This window comes from Cydia strobilella, chromosome 6 (genome assembly GCF_947568885.1).
Source record: "Cydia strobilella chromosome 6, ilCydStro3.1, whole genome shotgun sequence".
Taxonomy (NCBI): Eukaryota; Metazoa; Arthropoda; class Insecta; order Lepidoptera; family Tortricidae; genus Cydia; species Cydia strobilella.
In genome coordinates this window covers 1,322,977-1,347,519 of record NC_086046.1, presented here as the reverse complement: position 1 = coordinate 1,347,519, position 24,543 = coordinate 1,322,977, and the positions used below count along the sequence as shown (strand labels likewise).

The following is a 24,543-nucleotide window of genomic DNA, read 5'->3' as shown; positions in this document are numbered from 1 at the left end:
CCAGTCCCATTTGAGTCTAGCAGTCTTCTCACCGACGTCAGCAATGCGGGTTTTTGCGGATACGATCGGTCCTCTTCACACCTAAAATGCTTACTTATTATTCTAACTAAATTATTAATGGCAATGATAAACATTTTTTCGGGTTGTTGATTGATTAAACTATTTCCAGTCTGACCGCGACAAACTGTGTCGGCTCATGGAAGAGTCCCTGCGCAGCTCGTTCGGTGCGCGCGCGCAGCTCGCCAGCTAGTGCGCACTGTCGCGCCGCCAGACACCACGCCACACTCCAGTTACAAGGTAGACTTACCTAATGCAATGCTACGAGAAACACCGTTTACAGCGCAACGCAACGAGCACAACACCGTTTGTCACCGTGAGGTGCTCATAATACAAGTGGTTATCGTACTGTATTTGTCACCGTTATAAGTGCGAACAACTACGAGTAGTTGTTACCGTTATGTGAATGATCGTGCTCTGGTTACAACTATGAGGTAGTTTTTTCTTTGAGCGCGAGCAGAAAAGACAATTAGAGAAGAGTCGATCTGAAAATTGCTTTCATATTTACCATTGGGGTAAATTAATAACGAAAATCGATGTGACGAGTATGCGCTAAACATCTACAATGGATAGTTTCTTGTTAAATTGGCACGCATGTTGTAAATTTAGTGTAATATCAGCGTATCACATCTTAAATAAAATGCCCATATTCGTGACGAGTGACAACGACAGTCTGACGTCTGATATGAATGAAGATTTGGAAAACGCGGCTTAAGTTGTCACTGTGGAATAGAAGAGATTGACATGTGTCAATTGATAAATTATTGAAAGATACTTAGAAAATTATCGATAGCAAAAACTTAGATAACTTACGATTTATCTGTAATAACATCCTGCTGTTCATCAATGGCTACTTAAGATGTGATGCCTCAAAATTTCGTTCTTACGAAACGATCTACAATAATAACAAAGTCATTTGTTTACAACCTTTTAGCAAAATAGTCTAAAACTAGGCGTGTCTGGTGAATATATTAAATTATCTTATAATGTTTGCATACGTAAACAGAATGCCTAAACCCACGGAAGGAACGAATTTTTTGGGCTGGTACCAAGGTAGGCTGGTGTTCCTACCAATGTATTATAAACCTTTAGGCATGGTTATTAGGACTATTATTGTATATGTTATCCGTGGGTAATCAAGTGGTATTGTTTAACCATGATCCTGTTTCATAGTTTAGACAATAGATTCTCACCTTCAGCCGATTCTAACTAAGTCTGAACTTGGTAGGTCAACATTCTAATAATTAATTAGGAAAAAGATAAATTAGAGCGATTGAGCCATACGTTCTGACCATTTTGTCTACTATGTAAACGTTTTTTCGTTTACATAGTAGACAAAACTTTCAGGTATAGTTATAAAAAATCAATTAAAATCTTCATTCATAGTTGAAATCGGTTTTTAAAAATATTCCATCAAGTAGTGAGTATAAAAAGGCACAGGTATTCATTTGTAAACTTTATTTGAAGTCTACAAATAGTTACTTCAGTCACTTCAGTATCATAGTTAAAATGAAACAGTGGTCCAACATCGCTTTTGGATTGACGTGTGAATGTTATTGTTATATTTAGGTTATCACTAGCTGTTTAATGTCTGACACCTTTAAGCTTTACTACGGGGCTATTAGTTAACTGGCGAAGAGATCCAACTCCTATTTTCGTAACATGACAACCGAACAGTTATATTGACCATTCGGTTTACATTGTGTCGACAAATTATAAAATTGTCTCTCGACAAATCAGATCAACTCCGTTTGTCACCGTTAAGTTCACCATGAAATGTAAATGGGATGTCTTGGTGACATGTCTGTCATGTCACTGTTTTAAAAGAATGGCTTATCCTCTGATCGGTGCTGAATTTTAAATCTTTATCCCTGTAAACGCCTATTGTGTACGACGCGTCATTGTGTACCTTGTCGGGATTTAAGAAAGTTGATATTGAGCTGTATACGCGAGCGTCAGTTGACGTCTTTGGCGGTTAAAGCATTAAGGGTAAATGAATATTAGAAAGCAGAGGATGTACCGGATGTCTTCGTCATTTAATCATGAGCCGCTCTGCCATTGGCGCTAAATATCCTCTGATACTTCCGATGCACCTAGGCTAAGGTTGGAACGGCGAGTTGGCTTAATCGCAACTTGTTACTTTTATTAAAACACTGGGCTATAAGAGAGAGTTAGCGTACTAGGTGTCTTTCGAAACATACAGTTTAATTGATTCTATAGATTGATTTCGAATTGAATTGAAATTAAATTAGTCGTCAATCCTGATAAATCACTGTAAATGCTAGATACATATAGTTGCGATTGACGATTGAATATAAATCAATCGACGATAGCAATTAATATAAATTCATTAATCGCAATTGACGAATTATAGTCAATTTCTGCCATCAACGGTGACCTGCTAATGGTGATATGACGTAAGTTAGATTTTTAGAGCTTGTATAAGCCTATTTTTAAACCACTGAGAATATTTTTAGCGAAAACTTGTATCATCTACCCATGACTCTTTCAATGTTAAATTCTACGGTATATCTAGGCTTTCTCTCCTATAGATTGAGTTTGTTTAAAAGAAGCAAATTGTGGTTGTGCATACTCGTTGTTGTTAAACGTACTCGCTTAGTGTAGTTAAACCGTATTCATGTAATGCTAGTCGACGGGCTTTTACACTGTTTGCTGATTTTTAAATAGTTAATTTTACAAATCTAACACCGTCCAATAAAAGTTGAAAGCAAAGAGCTGATTGTAGAAGTGTTGTAAAGTCTAAAAAAATGTGACATCGAGTTTGACAGATAAAGTAGATGCAACTATAGTTACTTGAAAATGTAACCGTAAATATATACTGCCGGCGGTTTGTAGATCCGTACATACCGCCGTAGTTACAAATTCAATTCAAAGTGCGAAATTTTGTCCTCCGTAAATAGTTTCTGTTTAATAATATTTTCTTGTTTTATTTTATATTTTAAAACCGCTTCTAATGTTATACATAATGTTGTCTGTCAGTCAGTGTAAAAGCCTTTCGACTATAGTATAATAGGGTCTTATGAAGAGATTTTTGTATCGCCGAATTGTGTATTTTTAATACGAATGAAGTCAACTCTTTGTATGTAAGTGTTATGTAGGTATTCGTAACATTTGCCGTTATTTCAAGGGACGCGGGGTGAATAGAAATATTTCGTATCGACTGAGTATTAAAAATTTTTTGTTTGGGGCTAGTTGCCTTTTTTACAGTTTGACATTATATAGTAAAATAAATATAAAATAATTTGTTTTAATTTTTTGCCGAAATGGTTGCTCGTTTCGTTTTTTCCTTTTGATTTGTTGTAATGTGTAACTGCTTACTCTGGGGTGAGGTTTTTATAATTTTTTGTTGTTATATGTATACGTCGTTGTTAATTGTATAATATGTATATAATTTGACATTTTCAAGCTTGTATAGTTTCTCACCTACCTACTCATAAAAATACAATATTTCAATAATTATAGTTGGTCATACTCAAACCAAATTGTCAGTAAATAAGAACAAAAATAAACTATACTCATCCTTTTCTTTTGGGTGCTAGTACTAGTGTAAGACAAAGGTAGTATGATTCTCTCTGTCTATGTTTGAAATGAGACAGTCCTTTGACAAACTATAAAAACCAACTCCTTATTAAGTTGTATTTCCTTCAAAAGCTTAAGATAACATTCAAAGAGATATAAAGAAAGAAACAGTACTTAGTTCATACGAAATACTTTTTATTCTGTCGCGAAATCGCACTTGGTCACATTAAGAACTCCTAGTCTAAATTTCATTCGTGCGTTAAGTGTCATTTTGTATGGGATTTTGAACAGCGTGCCAAGCGGGACGTTTTGGAAAATCAAAATTCCATACAAAATGACTTAACGCAGACGCGTACGTCACGCTATCGAATAAAATTTACACTTAACTCAAAATCCGTCTTAGACGTATTCTAAGTATACGTTTTCAACCAAAAGGTACCAAATTGTCGGTAGTCGATAAGGTTGATTTCAAATTGAAGCTATATGGAAATATCGGCTTATTGACAACCGACAGTATCCTTTTGATTGAGAATGGCACATATGCTAGCGGAATCTAAATGGGTACAAAAACCTGCGAAAATGCGACCACTTTATTATCCGGATATCGAGGCATAGAGTTATTTTATAGAAAATTGATTCTGCTAAAGCAATTGCAGTATTTTAGAATTTAATTTTAACTTTATAGGTACCTTTAAGTGTATAAATACATAAAATGCAAATGTCAAATACGGAACGACTATTCGCTCTGTATTTAATCTATGTCACTAAAGTAAGGAGGCTAAACACGATGAATTTCATACATGGACTCGCCATTTCCTATCTCTGTCGCACGCGCATTATTATATGACTGTCCCGCTCGCACAGTGGCATTGACCGCCGGCATTATCGACGGGACAGTCGTGCTTAGGGTCCTAACTTTACTTGCAAATCTAAACCTTAACGTGTAGAGATAAAGTTCATTTTGAAATACCTGAATATACTTTGCCTCGATTCCTATGGTCTCAGCTAGTCAGCTCGCCAGTATTGGCCAAAAGGCGGTCTTCACATTGGATGTGCGAGTAGGACATCGCTATATACGTGTATAGTGCTGTCTCACTCACACACTATGGTGACCGCAGAACGTTGGTTCAAAACGTGCATTAGTGTGATATAACGGCTAAGTATCGTGATCGAACCGTGCATTAACCCCTTTACTAGTCGATTGTGAATCTTATTCCGATAATAATTAAATTTATTTTTAATTAAATTATTATGTTGGGATATGCAATTTTGCTTGATATCTTGCGAAAAAAAAACTAGCTTGATCCACATTTATCCCTAGTTGTAGGTATTTTTGTATATCCTAACAAAGTAACATAGAAAATAATAGTTTCCAATTGGTACGCTTTCAAAATTGTATAAAATATAGAAAATTTTGTAAATTATAGCGAAAACTCGGAAAGGTTCATAGTGATTAGTCTGAACATCGAGAATGCTTTAGCTTAGGATTTGTATGGACGTGTAAATGATATTTAAAAAAAATATTTAATTGAAAAAAAAAACATACATTAATTATAATATTCGTATAGTGAGGCTTCCTCTAGAGCTTTATGGATGTGGTTTTGTAAGTATACGGAAAATTGAGCATACTCACTGTAGATTAAGGTTTTAATTTGTTTGAAATTAGCAGCCTACTTATTTTTTTAAATTTATTTACATATCACTAGACATTTACTGTCTTCTAAAGGTTGGCACCTTTGGTTTTTCTTTTTTTCTTCGCTACAGATTAAAAATAAAACTTCTACAGTGTTGCCAACTTGAAACAGTTTTAGGCCAATTCAACGCGTGATGTTGCATTTATACAAATTTGTTCTGCTTTAATTTATATATTTAAAGACATACGGTGCTAGGTATATATGTATATGTACACCGTTTTGAATTTATTAACACTTTTTTTTATTTTCCTTTTTTATTAATTTATTTTATTCAGTTAAAAAGAGACCTTATTTTTTAAATATTAAGGTTTCATTTTCAACTACTGAATCCGAATACATCGCCACAAATTACATCATTTAGGAGCTGATTATTTTACCACATCAGGATTTGTCCTTTGCTAGCAAAATACATATGTTTTAAGTACACATTCTGATAGTTCAATTTACTTTGCACGTATCGTAAATTCAATTTCATTGTGACGTGATCGATGGAAAATTTCGGGAACATGTCCTTTTTTTCCTTATTATGTAATATTGTGGTATCTTTTGTCGAAAAATATTTAAACATTCTAGAACTTCACGTTGTTCCTTTCTTTGTTATGTTTTGGTGCTTGTTTTTTTTTTGTTTTATAATGTAACTAGAGTTAGACCAAGAAAAGTCTGCAACGATTTTCATAACATACGCACTGCAATTGTTATTTTAAACGTCAAACTTCTATGAAATTATGACGTATAAATAACACTTGCACTGCGTATGCTATCAAAATCGTTGCAGACATTTCTTGGTCTAACTCTATTAATTGATTTTGAATTAGCTAGTGGTGCCAAAAATACTAGGTGCCAACGTGAACCCTAATGATCCCTCCAGTTTTGTTTCAAAATCATAAACTGACTTCCACTGCTTTAAAAGTTAGACTATTGTAAACTAGATGGCGGTAGTAGTACTCTTAATAACAGCTGATACTATTGGTAAAAAAGTGAAATGAAATGTTAAATAAGTACCGCCATCTGGCGTCATGAAGGATAACTTAGTTTAATAAATGCAATATAAATTATCTGCTTAACGTTACATCTTGATTTTTAACTAAAAAGTTAAATCATAAATAAAATAGTGTTTTCATCGAAGTTTTATTAATGTATTACCTAATTTTATTTCTTGTGAATTTATACACAAATATATTTTTGTTTTCTGTCTTAGTAATATATTTAAAAATTCTACTTGCAAACCTCAACGTCAAATTATATGTTAAGAAACTTCGATAAAAACTGCCGTATAAGCGTAAAAGTGTTAAATAATACTAATTAGTATTAAAGGTGATTGTTCAATAATTATTTTACGAATAATCATTTTTTCTACACTGCCATATTGTGCAACATGTGTAGTCTAAGAAAAAAAGTGCACTGGAGCTTAAGATGGCGCCACGTTTTATGGTAACTAAGGTAACTGTCAAACGTAACCTTTTGACAACTAGAGCTACCGAAATTGCATTATTTACGGACCATACAGCGCCATCTATAATAACTGTGTTTTTTCCTTCGTATATGACATGTATTTCAGTTTAATAACTGTCCAATTCGAAACACGACTAACACCAGTTTATTTTAAACTAACGGCCTGATTCGAACCTTAAGATACGTAATGCGGGCTCACTCGTCGAGAGCCTCGCCAAGAGTCTCGTCACCGCTCCGACCCAATCGGAGAACGGCAAAGCAAGACGAGAAAGAGCGAGATACGTACACACTCGTTCTCGGCCTGTCCCGGGGTGTCGGATATGTCAGTGTCAAGTAACGTTTTTGTTTGAAAACCGATCCATGTCGTATCCTTAGCAAATTTTTGACGTATCTTAAAGTTCGAATCAGGCCGTTACACATTTAATACAATCAACCAATGTTTGTTAGAGCCACACCAAGCTAATTCTATACAGACTTGGCAGGGACAAAGTGTAGTAAAGTCAACAGAAAATGTGACATATATCGCCCTAAGTCCTAATGAGTCGCTTAACTTCAAAACTCGGGTAAATCCATCTGTAAAAGGTAATAGAGTAGATATTTTTACGAGTTTGATGTTAAGCTACACTAATGTCCTATTAAAAGGACAAAATCAAATCGAATTTTGAACTATAATGGAATGGTTCCAAATTCAAAATTACTCTGTGACTTAGGATGAGTGGCACCCCAGTTTGTTCCGTCAAAGTTTGTACAGATTCATAGTATTTGGTAGGTATTATTTACAATTTTTACGCTAAGTGAGTTTGTAAGTTTCCTGCGAGGTTGTGGAGCGGTTAGCGGCGTAATTAGCATAGCGTAATAAACGAAAGACTGGCTAATGTAACGATGTAGGTTCGAATTTGTGCGTGCCGCCAGTGTCTGTGGGCTTTGAAAAAAAAATGGATAATTTGTAGTTTAGTTTTCTACAGTGATCATGTTATTATCGTTTTAAAATATTTTACAACCTATAAACCACTTTTTGATTATAAAATAGGCAGATATAAGGACGGATTTCAGGATAGGATCAGGATAAAATAAATATCAGTTTTGGTTTATTATATTTTTAATTAGAAGAATTAAAAGACAACATTTAGTCATAAAATTATAGGCAAAATATGTAGAGTAGAAGGAATTAAAGGAGAATCTTTATTTCGTGTCAAATAATAGGGCAATCAAATTCAAATTATGTAGCGTGAATAAATTAAGTAATTATATAGTGATATCTATTGACCAGTTAGAAAAACAATAATAAATTAATTTTTTGTATTAAGTAGTAAATAGTAAACGTATCAATCAGGACAAATCTTCAGGGAAAAATCAAATATAAATGAATAAGATCACTCAAGTATCGAACGTAGTCAACGTAGGTAACAACTTGTCTGCACTCTGGGTACCAAATGAGGCGATTTAATTTTCGATAAAAGGTGGATATAGACAAAGTTCCCTTTTCTGTACATAATACCTAAGCGTAATTTCACCGTAGTTAGTCCTGAAAAACATCCACTGAGTTACGAAAACGTGTGTTATTTTTCGTAACTCCACGGAAGATTCAAAATATTTAAGTCTCAAGTGGGGATTTCGTATTTATTCCACCCAGAATCAAGAGCTCAACCGTTATGAGTTCGCTCCCGGATTTTTTATTTAAATTTTTTTTTTGACATCTTTGTATCCTTAGTTTAAACGATTTAGTACTAATATTTCATAGTCAAATTAATCAAAATTAAACTATCGTGAGACGTATTTCAAAATTTATATTTTTATTTATAAGTAGTCAAATAATAACCAAGATCCAATTTTTTGAAGACCACAGACAACGGAGCACAACGGGAGGCAGGTCTAGCGAGTAAAGTGTGTCCTTGTAAATAAACGCTTCTAGCTATAAACTATATTTAAATGATTATATTGTATTCAACGTACCTACCATGTAAAGTAAGCCGATATACCCAGCCCATGTTAATCTTTGCTGTTTCGCTTTTTTATTTTTAGTCTGTGGCCGATTTTGACATTCGAATATCAATTCATTTTAAATCGGTACCGTAAGATTATGGACGGTATAGAAAGGACGACAATCTCTTATGGCAGAACTATTGCAAAAGTGACCAGCTTTCAGCGGTAAATAATAGTTCCTAATCTCTCCGGTGGCGCTAGTTAGGCTCTGGGACATGAGTATAACATGAACCATAAAGGCAACAAATAACCCGACCAAATTACGTAGGTTGTTTTTGGTAGTATTTCGGTGTATGGTGGCGCCGCTTAATTACTGTTTTTTGATGGACACTTTTCATACATAGAGATTTGGCTCCTTTATATAGTCCCCATGCGTAAGATCTTATCTTATAAAATCGCCCATTATTGGCCTGAAGAGTAAAATGTCTATAAAAAAATCATACACATTTAATGTCAAATTGGGATAACTTAGAAAGCGGGGTAATTTAGAAAATGGCATATATCTACAAAACTAGGAGCACTTTCTACTGTAGCAACAGTAAGCAAGATACTTTGATAAACGTTGCAGTAGGTGTAGCATTAAGTGTTGCTAAAATCTGAAGTGCTACTGGTTTTGTACATATTTGCCGTTATGTATATGTAAGTTACATTGTCTACATACATATAATCACGCCTATTTCCCGAAGGGGTAGGCAGAGACCACGAATTTCCACTTGCTACGATCCTGACATACCTCTTTCGCTTCCTTCACTTTCATAACATTCCTCATACACGCTCGCCGGTTTAGGGTGCTCTTGACCTGGCCTATCTTCAGGATTTACCCGATCTGATCAGAGAAACATCACCATGACATTGTCTAACCATATAAATAGTAGATTATTACTTCTGCTGTATTTCAAGATAGGAATTTACTCTTTAAGGCTAAATTGGACATTTCACGGTACTGGTTTCATAAGAAACGTTGAAATTGGAATATCATTATTGGTCATCAGTATTTAGAAGTTTGGGAATGATGGACTGTGAACTGTATTTTTATCCACGTAAGACGCTATTTACTTTGTTATGTGTTTACACTATTCTGAGCTATGACTTTAATTTATGAAAAGTGTCGTAGTACAAGAAATGTAAGTACAAGCTCAGAATGTGGTATTCCGTAAGAGTATTATACAAGATAATGTCAAAAAAAATTATATCATATTTTTACTTACTCTAAAATCTGATTTTAGAAATAGAAGTTGATAAATAATAATATTTATTGTTGAAAGTACCTACCAAACTAAATCAGCACAAAATGTTTTTTTTTTTAAAGAACACATCCAAAAATATAATTGAAGCATTTTTTGTATATAATTGTAATCGGATTTTTGTTTTATCCAAAGAGGATTGTGTTCATTTGTAGAAATGTCATTTAATGAGTTAATTTTGTATTATAATAATTATTTATTCATCCAGTTCTGCATTTGTCGGGCAACGCAGGCGCATATGATAGTTATTTTATTGTATTTTTATGCTCAAAATGACGTTTAGCCCGTGGCGATTGGTCGAACGATCGAGTGATGTTTGCATACTATTCTAAAATGAAAATGTCAATAAAATGGTATTTTAAAAAGTAAATTGTTTTTATTTTTTTCTTGCATTGGCAACCATACGATTGATCCTGGTATGATTTTGAAACACGGCTTTCATATTGTTTTTATATTTTATTATTTACTTAAACGTGACTCAATCAGGCATGTTCTGTCTGCGATTCTTTATGTCCCAAGTAAAAAATAATGTGTAATAAAAAATTGAGTAATTCATCGTGAGTCGTGATTCATAATGGTTTACTTTGTGGCAGTTTGTTTGTGCCGTGTCATCGCGCGTATTTTCTATTTGATTTTATAAATTTACGCGTGTGCGATACAGCATCAGTGGGTCTTGGAGGATTTTTTTTTTGCTTACTCGATATGGGAACCACGAAGACTAGTTTTTGATTTACTTTTTGATATTTAGTGGATAAAGAGTTCCCTATTCTGTATATTATAAGTGCAATTTTACCATGTCCTAAAAAGTCTTCCTCTGAATTACGAAAACGTATGGAAGATTTTTCGTAATTTGACGATTTCATACATATTTTTGGGACAAGTTTTGATTTCGTATTTATTTCACCCAGAATGAGGAACTCTTCAAGCCATGGGCTGGTTTTGATTGGATCCAAATCTAATTAATTAAGTCGGCCCTTAAATAAAAAAGTACAGGTTTTTCAAATAAAATTCATGATAATTCCACACTTATGTTTTTATTATCACTACAATTTCCTACAGTTAATGAAATTACTTCGGTAATATTTGTGTACATTTTATATATACAAACTTGTAAAAACTTAAAATTATACTTTTACTTTGGCAAACAACCTTAAGCTTTTAACTTATCCAAAATAAATAATTACATTAGCTTTTTAAGCTTAATAATATAACAAGTTAAACCTTTAAATTATCTTTTTGTAAGCAGGCTTTTGACAACTTTTTATATTATTAAACTTACTCGTAATTTCTTTAATAAACCTCCAAGTCAGTCCTCCGTTATAATAATAAAAATTCTATAACTATACTTTGTCTTTTTTTAATTATTTTTTGCATACGGAACTACCTACACTTCCATAGTTCGTAATGTTTCAAGAATTTCCGAAATCTGCTACACAACATTGTCCACATTAAAAAAAGTAAGAATAAGCTGTTTTTAGGTAAGTACCCTTTATATGAATACTTATTATTTTGTCTGCCACGGCACGTCTCTGGCACGCTCAATGTCTGTAGACTCTGTAGATTCAAACCGACCCCTATTTATAATGAGTAGTTAAAGCATCTCAGAAATTAATATAATAATATACAATTTAACTTTTTCTGTATGCGACTACGTCAGACATTTTAAAATTTTCAGACTTCCAGAGTAACCAAACCTGACTAAATTAACAATTATAAGAAAAAACTAGTTTCTATAGCCGTAAGGCAAAGTGTGGTCTGACCCCGTTTCTTCCTGCTCTGGAACATAGTAATGTAGCTCATACGCAGGAGACAATTCTACAGTAACATTATCGCAGTTTAGATCAAAAGGCCTGTTACTAAAAGCGAACGCTTCCTTTGCCTCAGCTCCATTATATAACCGTTTAAACATAGCACTGGAAGAAGCGAGCACCTTTCCTCTTTCCGCACCATGTACTATGCTAGTGTTAAATACCACCGGAAAGTCTGCCTTGAATCGTTCGTGATTCTGATTGAAGTAATCCACGTATTTATTAATTCCTTCCTTCCGCTGGCCGTAGTCATATTCCTCCGATTTCACTGATTTACCTTCGTCGGAAGTCGGTGTCTGATACGGGCTGTTTTTATCGTAATCCATATCCTTGGCTACGGATTCTAGAAGGTCCTTGTAATGTCGAATCATGAAGCCATCATTAGCGCCCACTGGTCTGTATTCAACGTGTTGAATTTTATCAGACGTGACATATTTCGAAGGTGTATTTTTAGTGTACGTTTCATATGGCTCATTTTTCAAATGGTGTGCGGTATGTCCAATAGGTTCAATAGTTGGAAATTTATTGTCATTCTGCGTTTTAGGTCTTGGAGGGAAGTATTGTACGGTAGGCTGCCTGTCGGGTAAGTATGTTTTGACATGATGAGTATTGTCTAAGATCCTTTGTGTCACCGGCCATTGGACTCTAGGTCGCGGTGTAGACTTTAAGATATCGATGTTAGGGTACGTTGCGTAGTCTGCGTCATCATCTTTTCCATCGTAATAATCAAGCGTAAATTTGGGTTTTTTGGAAGAGTATTTGTCGGGCAATTCTTCTAATTTCGTCCCAAATATGATACCTGGATTAACTAATTCCGGAGGCGTCGGTAAAGTTGTCAAATTAATTTCAGGTTTTTCTTGTGACGTATGCGTATCACCAGAGCTATTTTCCTCATAATCACCGTACTCTGTATTCCCGTATCTATCAATTTTCTTCTTCCTCTTCCTTTTCTCTGCAATTTTCTCAAGCCTGTCCCTCAAGTCGACTTTTGTTAATACTTTCTCTGGTTCCGTAGTGTTACTCATCACTATTTCAGTTTTATTCTTTATAACTTCTGTAAAGGCTTTGGTTGAGTTCTTTCCTTTGAAAACTATTCCTAGTGAACTGAGGCTTTCGTTTCTCCAGCTATTGTCATCAGGGTCACGCACAAAAGGTTTCGAAGGCTGGACTTCTATCTTCTTAAGAGGCTTATAGTTGGGGCTAACTGTGTATAAAATACTCTTTTTATCACTACTTATAGGTCGAACTGTCAGGTATTCATCAGTTTGTCGATCATCTTGTGTACTTTGTGGAGAAGGAGTGATCTCGTTTTGTTCAACATAAGACCTGTCGCTTTTCGGAGTCGTGGTGAAAAGATTCTTGTCTTCTAAATTGGCCTCTACTAAAAGTTCTTCTTTCAACGCGTCTTCTGCCTGAAATCATACAGTATCTTTATGTAAATTAATCTGTTAAAAATATGTTATAATTACATGGAAAACTTTTACAATTTTATTAAAAATATATGTTAAAATGACATGGGAAATTGTTACAACCTGAGATCAACCACAAATACCAACATTCATTACACAGTGTCGCTTTCAGTGTGAATCAACCCAAGGGCAATGACAAAATGACCTTAAGACCTATGATTTGACCCCATGTATGATCCGATAAAATTAATGGTTTGGGAGAAATCATTGATTTTGTATCCTTTGTAAACCGTGCTAATAACCTCTTCATAAAGTATGATTTTAAGTCAAATATACAAAATAGTAATCAGGAAAATTCACCAAGTTTTACTAAAAACTGATATGGAGCGAAGTTTAGATATTCTCTCCGAAACCAATTATTATTGCTGAATATACCGGGGGGTCAAAGCGGTAGCTCATAAGGTCATGTTGGCCTTTGTTTGATCTATGCTGAATGCGACACACTGTATGAGTTGTGTTGTGTTTAAGTTTAAATTATTAATATTTATACACTATTGAACACTCAATATTGCACCCACGACATGTAACAATTGTTATTAATAAACATATTTAATTTCATTTAAGGTGTTCGACATCGATTTGACTTAAGTTTATTTATTTTAAAATTTAATTTAGGCAACAAAGCCCATATTACATATACCTTATGTAGCCGCCTTACTAATTTACTTACCATTTGACTGTGAGACGTCTTATTAAGTGGATAATCGCTTTCTTCATGCGAATCCATTTCGTACGCGACTCCTTCTGTTTCGACTTCATAACCTGCTTTCGATGCATTGACAGTAGTTGGAATTACATCGTCTAATTCTGGCTTTGTGTGATTCAAATATCCTGCTCGTTTTGATACTATCTCCGTAGAATTAACTTCAGTTGGTACGGAATTTGTTGCATCCAAAAGATGAGTTTTTAGCTCTTGCAGGGATAATATGTCTGGAGCCAAATTAAATGCCTTCTCGAGGCTAACTCTAGTTTCAGTCGTATGGGCGTTAATCGAATCACCTATGCGCTCTGTTCGTAATGGTACGACGTTTTCGTTAACATTGCCATGTTTTCTTTCAATTTTAGTATACTTTCTCCATGTAGGTGTCGTTTCAATGATATTTGATTCGGTTGTAGTACCCGCTGTATTCGATGTTTCTGATACAGTAACGGGCGTAGTAGTATTAACTATCGAAGTAATGTCGTCAATGTTTTTAGATTCGTATTTTTCTTCAGTAGTGATAGTTTCAGTTATAACCGTAGTTGTTTCTACTTGGGGTAAAGGTGTAGTATCTTTACGCTCAAGCTTCGAGCTCAGCATTGAGATGAGGTTCACACTTTTCACGTTATTATCAGTTGCTGCACTCGTACTGTCTTCAACTTTTTTACTTTCAACTTGTTCATTTGTATTTCTAGTGGTTTCAATCTGGTATGTCTCTGTAACGTTATTGCTTGTCACAATTTCGTTATTCAATGTGGTCTCCGCTATGCTTTCTGTAGTCATCGTCAGTGACAACGCGACGCCTATGGGAGCAACCTGGAACTCCTCATTTTCCACGTTGTCTCGTTTCAACTCGTGTCTGACTTCCGAAACTCTGCTTTCCTCTGCAGTCAGGTCGTGGGGCCTCGCGTAGTCGTAGCGGAGTGTGAAGGGCTGTGTCTGGTCGATGATCGTTAGCAGGATTGCTAACGATATCGCTTGTAACCTGTAACAAGATGTTCTTAGTTGAATACAGGGATCTAATCTAAGTAACTCGCAGATGTCAAATGGACAGGGTAGCAAGGCCTTTTGTTTAAAGTCTGTCGTGAAATCATCTATTTTATATTAGGATCACACAAAAACCTGCTTTTAGTATTACCAGTATTTGTTACCAATATATATTAACAGTAAGCGAACCAGCATACTTGTCAAATTTTCATTTATACAAAACACTGTCGACGGAAAGTTTTTGACATTATAAACTTTCCATATGGAAAGATCTCGGATATTTTATAATTTCATATAGTCTTAAGTGAAAATTTTCTTTTATAATTGTTTTCTAACAATGTTTTATAGATTTCCCAACGTTTAAAAAATACTTTTGTATACACAATAATTATATATGTACCTATCAATAATTGATAGAGAAAAAAACCGATATCAAAATAAAATCGGCCCGCTTACCGTTCTAAATTAACTATAGGTAATTATATTAAAGTTAATTTATTGCGGTCTCGTTACATTTGGATATAATTTGGCTGAAATAAATAGGAAATCCTATTTTGAGACAAAGAAATGTGTAATTTTGCGTTAAATTACGAAAATGTCATACGTATTCGTAACTCCGAAATGATTTTCAACGACATTCAGTGAAATTGCGTTTAAGTCACCTAGTTATCTATTCACCAAATTTTATCGAAATCTGACTAAGAAACGAAAACGACAATAAAAAATTGGCTTAAATGTGCAATTTATTACTAGCCTAGCCTGCATGACTGGGCACGCCGGCGTCGAATGAATTGCCTATTCAATATTGCTTTATATTACTTCATCATTGATTCAATGTCGATCACAATTGATTATTATTAAACAGTCCGAAATCATCAACTGGTTACAAGTCGCTTGTATTCAAAATATTCAATGGATTTTGCTATCTCCTATTGTGCTTTGTTATAAACAGAGAGAAAATATTATATAAGTACAAGATGTTTCAAAAATACTATTCTTCCAAATCGGTGTGGTGTGACAGCCAGTTAGAGTTAGACTAAGATAAATTTGCAACGATTTTCATCAACAAAATCGTTGCAGAGTTATCTTGGTCTAACAATCAGTTATTGTATTTTTTTATAATATAGGAGGCAAACGAGCAGGCGAATTGGCTGATGTTAAGCAAATACCTGCAGCACCAGAGTTGTTGCAAGTACGTTGTTGGCATTTTATATAGGAGTACGTTCTTTTCTTGATGGTTTGAAGGTCGTATCGATTCGCAAGTATAGCGGGCGACAGTTCATTTTACAGTTTAATTCAAAAATTCTTTGTTACCCAATTTTTTTGATATGTCTAGAAAAAAGTTAGCCGAATAAATTTTGGACGCAATAAATAGTTTTGTCTTTCTATCTTCACGACTAACAAAAATATTTTTGCGTCCAAAAATTTTTGTCAATATCGATAACTACCATCAGGATTTTTGATAAACTAACATTTCTTGAATGTCTCATCAGTAAATCAGTTTCATTTTAATGGATTCATCCCCATAGAAGATATAGAGGAGTTAATTTTTCTAAGATCTCGTATTCTTACTTATTAAAACAATAAATAGGTAACAGGTTTTTTTACTGATTGTTGATGGAAAAAAAATTAAAAACACAACTGCGGAATTTTAAGCGAACTGAAAAGCTAAAAATAATTCTGAATAAATTATTTTATTTTAGACGTCACTAAATAAGATAGAAGGATATATTTTTCTAAGTATATTTTGTAAATCCTTATTCTATCAAAGTAAAAATCGACCGCATATGTTGTATATTTATTTTGAATCGTCTTTCAAAGCTCTTCATTTTGATACCCCACTCGATAAGTGCAAGATTTTTTCGTCCAAATGTCGCGCGTTGTGTATTACGTCCGCCATGTTGATTTTATTATGACGTAACATAGCCTATGTCACCCGGGATGACGTAAGGATTCTAATGATATATCATACATCTAAATCGGTTAAGGAATTTAGAAGTTATGGTGGAATAAAGAAACTCGCATACAAACATTAATCCTGAAAACAATACACCCCTTCTTTTGGGCAATCGTGTAAAAATTTGCGAAATTCGACCATATCGTCTACAAATAAGTGTAATATTAATCGCCACACTAATTGAGAAGATTATAATTTCTAATTGCATGAGCACGTCACAAATAAGAATAGATATAATCTCAAACTAAACACGCATGAAAGTCTATTGATATGCAAGCCATGATTCTTTATCAAATTTTTTTGCAACAGTGCGCCGCGTCGTCATGGCATCCTTACAAGGCCGTGTTAATGTAATTTTTGAATGTTACCTATACATAATTTATGGACGCTATTAGAATTATAAATAGACATGCAACCTGTCAAAAACTAAAAGTACAGAGTATGGATGGTATAGAAAGGATCGAAATCTCTTATGGCAGAATTGTTGTAAAAGTGACCGCGTTAAGCTTTAAATAATAGTTCCTAATCTCTCCGGTGGCGCTAGTTAGGCTCTGGGACATGAGTATAAGATGAACCATATAAGGCAACAAATAACCCGACCAAATTACGTAGGTTGTTTTTGGTAGTATTTCGGTGTATGGGGCGCCGCCTAATTACTGTTTTTTGTTGGACACTTTTTATACATAGAGATTTGGCTCCTTTATACAGTCTCCATGGTACAGAGGTTATTGACATGCATGCTATCCTTATCACGAATCACAATGGGATTTAAAAACCCCATCGACATTGACTTTCAATAGTTTCAATTTGGGACGTGCGAAGATGCAACGATTTACCCAAACAATCCCTAACCCTGACGTAACGATTATTTAACAGTCATTGTTGTGCAGCTTTTGTTTTCCTCTGTGGCTAATCTGTGTAACCAGTGTTAATTTTATCATTGCCGTATACTAATTTTAAGGCCGTGCGTTGTGTGAAAAAAGTGCATTACTGAAATTCCGGTAAAAAACTATAATGATTGTCTATAATATACAATAGGTAACAATAACAGTGAACTATGCTGAAATGAAATAATAATAGGAGGATGGAAAGGATTAGATCGACGGAAAGGAAGACAAATGTTTTGAGTAACTTCTCTTCTTCCTCGCGTTATCCCGGCATTTTGCCACGACGGCTGGGAGCCTGGGGTCCGCTTGACAACTAATCCTAATTGACGTAGGCACTAGTTTTTACGAGAGCGACTGCCATCTGATCTTCCAACCCAGAGGGGGAACTAGGCCTTGTTAGGATCAGTCCGGTTTCCGCACGATGTTTTCCTTCACCGAAAAGCGACTGGTAAATATCAAATGATATTTCGTACATAAGTTCCGAAAAACTCATTGGTACGAGCCGGGGTTAGAACCCGCGACCTCCGGATTAAAAGTCGCATGCTCTTACCGCTAGGCCACCATGCAGCGCTCTAACGCTCTAGCGCAGTAACTATGGTAGGAGAAAAGTGATGCTTATTAAATAAGTACCATAAGGAATAGGAGAGGCAAGATGTTAGGACACCTGACACGACGGCTTTTTCCTAAACATTCTGGAAGGCAGAATAGAAAAGACCACAAGGAAAAGAAAACCTAGAATTACATATTACATATTTTGGCAGTGAAAAAAAAAATGCGTCGTATGGGGAAATCAAAAGACCCAAGAAAGACCGGATTGGCGATTACACCACCAATAAGAGCAGAGCTCTTATGTTTTTTTTTTACTTACTTTAGGGAAAATAACCTTCGTAAAAATGTTAGGTTATGTGTCAAACGGTAACAAAAACTGTCATATTTGTTTAAATTTTTTGCAAGTTCAATAATATTGACGACTTTATTTAAACGCACATATCGCTTACTTTTCTCGGCACGCATGCGTAAAAAAACACTTAGATCGTGATACCCGTTCCATATGTACCTGCATTACTTTTTATATTCAATTCAAATTATACGAAAGAAATCAACACACCGTATATCGTTTATTCACAACTCAATGAAATCAAGTTCTTAAAGGTTACTTTCGAATGGTGACTGTAGAACCGTGCAATTTCATTCGATAGCGAGACGTGACGTACGTTTGCGTTAAGTGTAATTTTGTATGGGATTTTAAGTTTCCAAAACGTCCCGCTTGGCGCACTGTTCAAAATCCCGTACAAAACGGGCTCTGTTGCAATTTACACTAAATAGGGGCTCTGTTGCAATTTACACTAGGGGTTCTGTTGTAATTTACACTAGGGGTTCTGTTGCAATTTACACTAGGGGTTCTGTTGCAATTTACACTGGGGGTTCTGTTGTAATTTACACTATGGGTTCTGTTGTAATTTACACTAGGGGTTCTGTTGTAATTTACACTAGGGGTTCTGTTGCAATTTACACTAGGGGTTCTGTTGTAATTTACACTAGGGGGGGTTCTGTTGTAATTTACACTAGGGGTTCTGTTGTTGTAACTTACACTAGGGGTTCTGTTGCAATTTTAAGGTGACATTCGGATGTCAACTACAGTCTACAGCTGCACGGTTGCGGCGTCGTTGTTGCCGTCACTGTATCAATTTCCTTGATTAAATAAGTGACAGAATGAGCGTCGTTATCGCGGCAGTAATACGGCGCCGACGAATAAAATTCATTCAATCAAGGAAATTGACAGATATAGTAGCGGCGGCAATAACGACGCCGCAGTTGACATCCGAATGTCACCTTTACTGCTGCCGCGTTGTTATTAATTAACTCACGCGATGTCGGTGCCAATTTCTTTGATACATTGCTTTGTGGTTGTCGCATTGCTGTAGCCATTAGAACTCATTTTGTCAACGATATTGACAGTCACTTATGTTTAATGCTTTATGTGACGGAGCTAAGAGTGGAACTGAATAAATAAATTAAATATTATGAGACAATCTCACACGAATTGAATGATGAATCTATTGTCACACTAAGCTCAATAATTAGTCTTGTTTTGAGGGTATAAGTAGCTACTATAAAACGATATTTATCTATATGATCAAGTTTGGGAACAAATCAAATTATTTTATTAAATATTTTGATTTGTGTTTTAAGGAGTTCGTTTAGGAGGTGCAAGCGCGCACTGCTTGCCCTTAGAGCTGGTCAAAGACGCCTAGTCTTACTAAGATGGCATATAGTCGAGAAATTCGGACGGGCACCGCCTTGGCGGGGTGGCCTAGGGGTTCATGGCTAAAGACGCCGGTTCGAATCCGGCCTTCACCACTGGAGGACTTCGTCACTTTTTCTTTAATATATGACATCTATTACAGTTTTTGATATTTATCTAGTTGATCATACACTTATTTATTAAGTTCATTCATTAAATTAATGCATGTTAGTCATAAGTACCTATTAATACAACACTGATTAGCCCGTCAGGTTTAACTAATAAATAAGCAAATAAACTTAAAGTCAGACCAAGATAACTCTGCAGCGATATCGAAATCACACTGTGCAAGTGTTATTTTAAACGTCATAATTTTATAGATGGCAGTGATGGAGTGGCAGTGGGCGGGGCACATTGCTCGCAGAACTGATGGCCGGTGGGGCCGGAAGGTTCTGGAGTGGCGTCCGCGTACGAACTGCCGGTAGGCCTCCAACGAGATGGAGCGACGACCTGATGAAGGTCGCGGGAATTCGGTGGTTGCGAGCGGCACAGGATCGGTCGGAGTGGCGAGCCTTGGGGGAGGCCTATGTCCAGCAGTGGACGTCTATCGGCTGACATGATGATGATGATGAATTTTATAGATTTGCTATCAAAATCGCTGCAGAGCTATCTTGGTGTGACTCTATTTTACTTTCGCGGTCGAGTTAGCTAAATAATCTAATATCTAATTCCACGGTCTGGCACCTTTTGTCTATTTCCGACAGACTGGCATAACTACCACGCACAATACGTACTGGCATAATACCTATACTATCAGACGATAAGTTAGACGTTAAAGTTGAATGAATAGAGCATGATTAAATTTCATACAGATTTAATATAGCGAAAAAGTTACATCATATTTATTGCGACTGCAGCAGCGTTGAAGCGGGTGATGTCTTTGTTAATATTTGATGAAATGGTGCAAAGTATAATTGGTATTTTTATTAATATATATAAGTATCATAATAAGTAAGCAAATAAATGAATCGTGCCTAATAATAATTGGTCACTAACTTCACGAAATCCGAAAATTATTCATAACATACCTTTCACAATATCCTTTTGTAAGTATTTATTACATGCAAATTTGTTCGTCCAACGATAGCATCTGATTGCTTGGTTTAATTTAAATTGTTTTGCATATTCTTTTCTTCATGTCTAGTTAGTTAGGTGTTAGGTGTAATCTTTAACATTGGCCTACAATTAATTTTTAGGATTTCATCCGAATTTGTAATAAGTAATTGTTGCTTATCTTATTTGCAATTTCGGCGATATTGCACATATTTTGTATGTGTAGGAAGGTAAAATACAGAATCATCATCCACTCCACCACCACTCCAGGACGTCCACTGCTGGACATAGGACAAAGAGTGCCACAATGACCGGTCTTGCGCCACCCGCATCCAGCGGATGATCTGATGATGGAAACCGGAGGTGGCTATAGGAACTCTGTGATAAAACAACCCAATCTGTTTGGGGTTTTTAGAACTGGGGGGGGAGACATGATTTCGATAAAACATTTATGTATGTATGCCTGAGTAAAGATCTGTTCATTCATAATTACGAAAATCTATTAATTCAAAAAAATCCTGACATTTTCGTGTTCCGTCCGCATTCCTCACAAAATACGAAAATTCCTGACTTGTCAGGAAAATTCCTGGCATCTGGTAACCCTAGTTGAGCCTGAAATTAGTTGCCTGTGGAAAGAAAAGTACAGTCAGCTATAAAAGCTTGTACCTTTTTTTTTGCCAAAAACTTATTGTGTTTAATACTGCAATGACATTTGCAAATGATAGGCTAAGCCGCAACGCGCATTGTTCGTATTGCATAATGTGCCACTGTTTTTGTGCCAATCGTTACAGTATGGGTATGATACGTGCACGAGTGCTGTTTACACGTCAGGTTCCGTACGAGGTGCATTAACATATCTTTGAAAGCGAGATAATTATAAAAATTGCAAATATTAAAAATGTTTGGTGACTACTGATCTAGATTACAGTACCTACCAACCAGCAAGCTGAAAACATCTGCAACGGCTAATTCATAGGTCCCAAAAAAAGCGACCAAAAATTAAAATAAAATTAAAATTCATTTATTTCGGGTATCTGTGACTCATAAGTACATAATACAAACATTAAACAAAACACAAACATTAACAACAAAAAATTACATTAAATTAAGTAACCGTGGTAAACACATTGACACCCTTCATCTATTTCTCAAATGTGTTTACTACAGTGCTGCCGGGCGTATGAAGTCAGCAGCAAAATGTGATATAATTACAAAACTTGTCCGCAATCATTTCTAATCCCCGATTTAAGCCCCGTTTTATATTATTATAGAGAACGAATAGCCTCTGTTCTTGTTAGTGACCCCCATTCCCTTACCCTCTTAGGGGATTAATCTGGGATAAAAAGTATCTTATGTCCCTTTCAAGGTTATAATTTACACATTGTGTGCCAAATTTCATTGAAAGTACAGCCGTTTCAGGGGCCCGGTGATTATCAGTCCGCCGGAAGATATCGGCCTGTCAGTTATATAGTTCCGAACAGACAGTTCCGAACAACTGACCGATATCGTCCGGCGGACTGATAGTCATGTGGGCCTTTTTAAGGGGCCCACTGACTATCAGTCCGCCGGACGATATCGGCCTGTCAGTTAGAACAAAAATTTGACAGTTCCGAACAACTGACAGGCCGATATCGTCCGGCGGACTGATAGTCATATGGGCCTTTTTAGTGATGAAGGAAGAAACATCCAGTTAACCAAACACATTAGTAGGAATACACAATAGCATAAAATATTAGTTCGGTTTGCTTATATTATTTTTGACGACCGGTCTGGCCTAGTGGGTAGTGACCCTGCCTGTGAAGCCGATGGTCCTGGGTTCGAATCCCGGTAAGGGCATTTATTTGTGTGATGAGCACAGATATTTGTTCCTGAGTCTTGGGTGTTTTCTATGTATTTATGTATTTGTATATTATATATATCGTTGTCTAAGTACCCACAACACAAGCCTTCTTGAGCTTACTGTGGGACTTAGTCAATCTGTGTAAGAATGTCCTATATTTATTTATTTATGATGACAGTACAGTTAACTCAGTCATTTCACATAATAGAGTTACAATATCATGCATAATGTATACGCAAATTGCGGATACTTCCAGTGCGTTTTATGCAACAGTTATGTTTCAAATTAGCTGCAATGAGGTATAATGGACACTTTTATCTATAATGGCCTCAATTGTTTAGCATTAACCTAAAATAAATATTCACTTTGACGCGGCCAATTGTATAATGGTATGATATCACTACACCTTATAAAACAAAGTGTCCCGACGCGTCTGTCTGTTTGTATGTTCGCGATAAACTCGGTTTTCACCTATCAATAGTGATTCTTGAGGAAGGTTTAGGCGAATAATTTGAGGTTTTGTGTAACCCGTGCGAAGCCGGGGCGGGTCTCTAGTGTATGATATGTAAGGCATTTGTTTATTGTACTTATACATTTTTGCACATTATTATGGTTTAGTCTTTCGTTGATCTCTTACGGAGGATTTTAAGGACTGAAATTTTGAATTTGAGCGGTTGTTATATTTTATACAGTTTGCAAAAAACGTTACCCTTAATTCTGCCCTTCCTGTAGCGTTAGCATTAGAAATTTTATGTCACACCATCAAAGTATGTTAACTAGTTCTTTTTCTGTTAAAACCTCTTTACGAAATCGCACTAACCGGAATATCCAATAAGACCTATGTAGTTTTCCCTCTGGGTTGGAAGGTCAGATTCATATGACAGATTAATAAAACTAGTGCCTGCGACAATCCTTTAAGGTTGTAGAGGTGACCACAGGTAACTAAGCCCGTGACAATATGCCGTCGCAGATAATTAGATAAAGTGAGCTGTAAAAGTGCATAACTCCATTCATAAAGTGGATATACACTTTTGTAGCGGTGTTGTACCTATCGATTTTCTTGTAGCCTTAAGGGGGTACGTAACCCTAACTCCGGATTGACCAACTGGCCATTGTGACGTGCCGCGCCGCTATTACTGCGCGTGCGCATTCAGTCGTAAAGTTCATTGCATTCCTCATGTCGCTCCAGTTATAGCTCATTAATCGATCGCTTTACACTACCAATACTAAGGTATATATAGATCGTAAGAATATCTTCAGACATATTCGCCGCTATACTTACTTAACCTCGTATCTGCAACACTCATTTGATGACAAAAACACCCGTATTCCGAATGAAAGAAAAGCGACATTTCCATCAAATGATTGTTGAGTAGCGACGATATAAGACACCCGTGAGGGCCTAGTGAAAATGACAATACCTACAAATTATTAACCTGTCTTATGTGCAACAAAGTGTTAACATACATACAATCGCACATGGACAAACGCGAAACAAAAAGGCAAAATGTATCTTGAATTCATTGAATTCATTCTAATGCTAAAAAATAAGAAAAGGTTTTGACTT

At 35.7% G+C, this 24,543-nt stretch overlaps 2 protein-coding genes across 2 annotated transcripts in view; one reads left to right on the top strand and one right to left on the bottom strand.

The window, feature by feature from the left end:
* The window catches only part of LOC134741943 (nuclear receptor-binding protein homolog), a 69,572-nt gene extending 59,232 nt beyond the window's left edge, over positions 1 to 10,340 (top strand). The window contains exon 10 of the mRNA XM_063674829.1: positions 170 to 10,340. Within this exon, the coding sequence (XP_063530899.1) occupies positions 170 to 250 (81 nt within the window). The 3' untranslated portion in view covers positions 251 to 10,340. The remainder of the gene's footprint in view (positions 1 to 169) is intronic.
* Positions 10,341 to 11,604: 1,264 nt separating this feature from the next.
* Positions 11,605 to 24,543, bottom strand: part of LOC134741941 (uncharacterized) — a 29,236-nt gene continuing 16,297 nt past the window's right edge. Inside the window, exons 2-3 of the mRNA XM_063674825.1 lie at positions 13,918 to 14,932; positions 11,605 to 13,190 (exon numbers count right to left, since the gene is read on the bottom strand). Of these exons, the coding sequence (XP_063530895.1) occupies positions 11,694 to 13,190; positions 13,918 to 14,932 (2,512 nt within the window). The 3' untranslated portion in view covers positions 11,605 to 11,693. The remainder of the gene's footprint in view (positions 13,191 to 13,917; positions 14,933 to 24,543) is intronic.